Source organism: Nematolebias whitei, chromosome 1 (genome assembly GCF_014905685.2).
Source record: "Nematolebias whitei isolate Nwh7 chromosome 1, NemWhi1, whole genome shotgun sequence".
In the NCBI taxonomy this organism is placed as follows: domain Eukaryota; kingdom Metazoa; phylum Chordata; class Actinopteri; order Cyprinodontiformes; family Rivulidae; genus Nematolebias; species Nematolebias whitei.
Window position 1 is genome coordinate 79,208,334 of NC_056498.1, and position 6,000 is coordinate 79,214,333.

A 6,000-nucleotide genomic window follows, 5' to 3' on the forward strand; every position below is an offset into this window, starting at 1 on the left:
TAATGAACTCAAACTGGTATTAAAAGTGGAGATTAAACCAAATATGAAACCAGGTAACAAAGGTGTAATAAACCCAGTTGTGAATGTAATAATGGACATTAGTCAGATATTAAACCTTGTTAAACTAAAAATAATCTGGATAACGAACTCGTTGCTAAACTAGATAGAAACAACGCACAAGTATGTTTAGAAATCTGATGAACTAGTTAGTAAACTGGATATCCAACTTGTTACTAAATCTAGTCGTAAATTTGAAAAAACTTATAACTAGGTCATTAAACTCATAATAACCGCATTAAACTTGTAATAAACTTAAACCAGGTAAGTACTGTTATTTTACCTGTTAAACTACTAACATACTGAATAATTAAATTGTTACCCAACTCAGGTAGTAACCTGGATAATAAACTAGTCTTATTAAACCTCATGTAATAAACCAGTTAATAAACTAATATAAAAACATACAACGAATCTGTTAATAATCTAAATAATCATTCCTAAACAGGGATCAGAACCTGCTGAATGGACCCTAGCTATGCTCCTGACAGAACGCCTCCAGTACCTCCTCAACAGAACTCATACCTTCGCTGCAGAGCTGTCGGAGGCCTCCCGCTCCTCGGGGCTCCACTCGGGCTCTCGCTTTTTCTTTGCTGGTTGTGGCTCATCCTCCTGAACTTTGGGCTGCTTGATGGTTTTACTGGGCTGGTCCGATGGGTTAAGGCCAAAAATGAGCGCCACCTTTTCAATTTCGCTGCGTTTCTTCTCAGCGGCCTCGTGCTCCTTGCGGAGGCTGGAGATCTGAGCCATAACCTCCTCTTGCAGTCGGCCAAGCTCCTGCAGCAGGGGGTCTTTGTGACCGTCCTTTTCCCGGCGCTTTTTCCTCAGCAGCTCACCTGGAACAATGGAGACATGTCCACCTTAGAACATATGTTCATAAAACAGAACCAGATGTTTAAGATGAGTTTTAGTTCCAAGAGAGACCACCTGACCCTTACCCTGCTGCTTCCTGAGTCGCTCCAGCTCCTTCATTAGATACTCTTTCTTCTTCATCCTGACCTCTCGCTCTTTCTTCATATTCTCCCGTTCTTCCAGAACCTGAACAGAACACACAGCAATAGTCAGCTTCTGTCCTCATGAATCCTGCAGAACCAGCACCATCAAACTGGGCCTGGTCACTCCGGCAAGCTCCAGCCACAGCAGAGTGGACAGGTAAACTCAAAACACAGTTAATACAGTAGACCTCAAAGCAGAAGCTGGAAATTGAAGCCCAGAATGGGATCAGCTGGTTTAGGTTCTGCCCCTCCGTGTAAACCAACGGGACAATGTTCTTGTAGAAAATCAAAAATAAACCTCAGATATTTTCAGGTGTTAACTCCTGTTGATTCACATAGATTTTACCTGGCTACTGTGCAAATCTTTATTTTTCAACAACATTCAGCTGCAGTTACAACTGTTTAAAAAAAGCATACGTGATACCATGATGATTGGATGGTGGAGTAGGCAGGACTTAAAAGTCCAATTTCACTAGTGCACAGAAGTTCTCTGCTTCAACACATCTGACTGACATGTATGAGTAACTGACAGGCTTCTGCTGAACTTGATGACATTCTGAAGTGGTAATTCAGACATTAGAATCAGGTGTGCTGAAGCAGAAAACAGCTAAAACATGCATGACAACAACAGGTGGACCACCATGACCAAAGTTAGGGGCTCTGATTTACAAGGAGAGAACAGGACTTAAAACCAGCTGAAAGGAAAGCTTGGCCTGGTCCAGCGTTAACTTCTGGGTTCCAATCCAAAGTCTCCCTTTTTTTTTACTGCCTATGGTATATGCATGACTGTGGAAATAAGATATAGACAGAAAGTGATGCGTAATGCAATTGAAACCTTTTGTTTCTGGCTCTCGTTGTTCTCCTCATCAGAAACACTCCTGTTCTTGGTCTGCTGTTGATCTTTGTCTTGAGAAACACTTCTCACTGCACCTGAAAATACACAATAGATAGACACATAGATCACACGTTGACTCACTGTGGATCAACTGCAGTGGTGGACAGTAAACCAAAAAGTTAGCTTCTATAATCGCTAATTTGCTAACTAAAAGTGTAGCTTTCCTAATGCTAAACTGTGAAAATAAAATATAAAATATTGTGGAAGCTAATGCTAAAGCGCTAACTTATCATCCACTGCTGTCTCTGACTTGTAAGACTGTCAGTAATGTGACAACGTTGTAAGTGAACACAACTCAGAATGGTTCATATATCACAAGTAAAGCGTCTGTCCCGTTCAGAGGTGAGATTTCAGAAATTAATCCAGTCCATTAGACCCAAAAAGGCGGAGCAGAACTCTGCTGTGCTGAAGCAGAGTGGCGCATTCAATGTGTGTTGGACGTCTCCCTGGTGTAATTTAATGAATTACCTCACTTCAGTGATCCTCTGTGGTTAACTACTTTTATAAACTAACTACAAAGTAGCTGTGCATCATTATCAATATTCTCTCAGTAATAAATCAATATTAAAGTAAAGGTGTGTGAAATGTGTGAGAGTCACATCCCAGAGCATTGCAAACCATGCTGGGTAGGAATTACCAGTATGTGTGCAATGTTTGACTGTTTATGATGCTTCTGAGTGTGAAAAAGTTTTTTTTTTTTTCATGCTCTTTTCCTGTTCTGGTTTTGTTTAGCATTTATGTTAAAGTCTCTGATACTGGCTGTAAACTGACACCATGAGTCAGAGACGGTTTGCAGTAAATATGAGGGGGAAAAAGCAATACGAGGTTGGTGACATTATCAGGTGGTGCTTAGTTCTGCATAGCATAGCATCACTCTGTGTAAATCACCATTCTCCTGTACTTTTAGTGCAGAGAAAAGTAAATAAATAAATAAATAAAATTAGCTGACTTGAATTTACAGGATTTAAATTTAGAGGAAGCCAAATGCATAGTGAGGGTTTGCTGGGAACACCTTGCAGAAGAACCGTCAGAAAGATCTTCAACTCAAACCACCGGGAGAGCTTTAACTGTATCCCAGCTGAGGCGGGGAACATTGAGTTACAGTGGGCTGTGTTCCGCACCTCAGTTGTTGAAGTAGCTGCTTTGAGCTGTGGCTGCAAGATTGTCGGTGCTTCTCGCGGTGGCCATCCTCAAACTGGGTGGTGGACACCCACGGTTAGGAAGGCTGTCAAACTGAAGGAGTCGTATCGAGCCTTGTTTATTTATTAACCTTTATTTAAGCAGGCAAATCCCACTGAGATCACAGATCTCTTTTGCAAGGGAGGCTTGGGCCTGAACGCAGACTAACAGGCATATTTTTGGTCTGTGGAAAGAAACCAGAGTACCTGGAGAAAACCCACGCAAGCATGAGAAGAACGTGCAAACTCCACACAGAAAGACCCCATGTCCAACCAGGGATTGAACCCAAGACCTTCTTGTTGTGAGGCAACAGTGCAAACCACTGAGCCATTGTGCTATCTGTTGTTGTCTAGTGGGATTCTGGAGGCAGCTGAGAAGAACCAGAGGGTCAAAAGGTCTGCAGCCTTTGCTTTTGCTGAGGCAAAAGCTTCGATGTGGGAGGAGTTCAGTGAGGCTTCAAATAAACACTCTTGGTCAGCTTCGAGGAGATTCTGGCAAACCATCAGGCAGCTGAGGAGGTGAAGGCAACTCTTTACCAATACTGTGTTCAGTGAAGGTGGGGGCTGTTGACCTCAACCAGTGATGCTGTCGGGAGGTGGAAGGAATGCTTCTCAGACCTCAATCCCACCAGCACATCTTCCATGGAGGAAACGGAGTCAGGGGACTTTGGGGTTGGTCTGTCCATAACTGGCTAATGACAATTTTTAACTACCTTGGCTGAAGTTGCCGAGGTAGTTACAAAGCTCTGTGGTGGCAGGGCTCCAGGGGTGGATGAGATTCGCCCTGATTTTCTTAAGGCTCTGGATGTTGTGGGGCTATCTTGGTTGATGTGCCTTTGCAATATCACATGGACCTCGGAGGCAGTGCCACTGGATTGGCAGACTGGGGTGATGGTTCCCCTATTCAAAAAGGGGGACCGGAGGGTGTGCTCCAATATATATATAGTAATACTAGTAGTAATATAGTAGTAGTAATATATAGTAATAATAATACCAATATAATATATAATATGGGGCATAACTCTCCTTAGCCTCCCTGGTAAGGTCTATTCAGGGGAACTAGAGAAGCGAGTCAGATTGTTGGTCAAACCTCAGATCCAGGAGGAATAATGCAGGTTCCGTCCTGGCCGTGGAACAATGATCAGCTCTTTACTCTCACTAGGGTCCTCGAGGGGTTATGGGAGTTTGTCCATCCAGTCTACATGTGTTTTGTGGACTTAGAGAAGGCTTTTGGTTTTGTTCCTCAAGGTACACTGTAGTGGTGCTCTGAGTATGGGATTGGTGGCCCATTGTTACGGGCTGTTTGGACCCCATACAAGCAGTGCGAAAGTTTGGTTCGCATTGCCGATAGTAAGTCGGGTGCCTTTCAGGGTGGGAGTTGGTCTCTGCCAGGTCTGCCCGTTGTCACCGATTCTGTTCACAACTTTTATGGACAGAATTTCTCGGTGCAGCCAGAGGGTAGAGGGATTCCGGTTTGGTGGCCTCAGGATTTCATCTCTGCTCTTTGCAGATGATGTGGTCCTGTTGGCATCATCGTGCTGTGATCTCCAGCTCTCACTGGAGCGGTTTGCAGCAGAGTGTGAAGCAGCTGGGATGAGAATCAGCACCTCTGAATCTGAGGCCATAGTCCTCAGTCAGGAAAGGGTAGATTGCTCTCTTCAGGTCAAGGATGAGGTTCTGCCTCAAGTGGAGGAGTTCATGTATCTCGGGATTTTGTTAACAATTGAGGGAAGAATGGAGAATGAGATTGACAGACAGATTGGTGCAGTGTTTGCAATATTTTCTAACAATTTCCTACAACTAAACAGTGACAAAACAGAAATCATTCTTGTCGGTACCAAAAACTCTCTTTCAAAATCAGAAAATCTTCTCACCCCCCTTAACAACTCTTTGCTATCCCCCTCGCCTCAGGTCAAGAGTCTTGGTGTCATCCTCGACATCACTCTCTCCTTCACTTCTCACATCAACAATGTCATGTTTCCATCTCCGAAATATTAACCGTCTCCGCCCTTCTCTCACACCCCGCTCCACAGCCATCCTTGTGCACAGTCTTGTGACTTCTCGGATTGACTACTGCAACTCCCTTCTTTATGGCCTCCCCAACAAATCTCTCCAGAAGCTGCAATTGGTCCAGAACTCAGTTGCCCGTGTCACCACTCAAACCTCCTCCTATAACCACATCACTCCAGTCCTGCAGCAGCTCCACTGGCTCCTGGTTAAATCATGCATCGTCTTCAAAATTCTTCTTCTCACTTTCAAAGCTATCCACAACCTTGCCCCTCCGTACCTATCTGACCTCTTACACATCTCCATCCCCTCTCGCTCTCTCAGATCCTCCTCTTCACTACACCTCCATGTACCATCTGCCCGCCTCTCCACAATGGGGAGCAGGGCCTTCACCTGCTCTGCCACTCATCTCTGGAATGCTCTACCCCCTGACTTAAGAAACACCACCTCTTTTTCTCTATTCAAGACTGCTCTGAAAACACATTTCTTTAGACTCGCTTATCCTTAACTTTGCTGTATGTATTTTATATTCTTTATGCATTTTATATTCTGTATGTACTTTATATTCTTTATGTACTTTATATTCTTTATGTACTTTATATTCTTTATGTAATTTATTCCTGTTGATCTTTGTTCTTACTGTAAAGTATCCTTGGGTGTCCTGAAAGGCGCTTTTTAAATAAAATGATTATTATTATATTATTATAATAAGGATGCTTCCTGGGCACCTCAATAGGGAGGTGGTTCGGGTAGATCTGACTGGGAGAAGACCCCAGGGAAGACCCAGAGCACTCTGGAGAGACCATGTCTCTCGGTTGGCATGGGAACGCCTTGGGGTCCCCCACAGAAAAGCTGGAAGAAGTGTATG

At 43.8% G+C, this 6,000-nt stretch overlaps 1 protein-coding gene across 1 annotated transcript in view; it reads right to left on the reverse strand.

Moving 5' to 3' along the window:
- The window catches only part of znf318 (zinc finger protein 318), a gene marked incomplete at its 5' end in the record, with an annotated part of 39,758 nt that overhangs the window by 17,249 nt on the left and 16,509 nt on the right, over positions 1-6,000 (reverse strand). Inside the window, 3 exon segments of the mRNA XM_037680728.1 lie at positions 583-893; positions 996-1,095; positions 1,888-1,982. Coding sequence (XP_037536656.1) covers positions 583-893; positions 996-1,095; positions 1,888-1,982 — 506 coding nt within the window.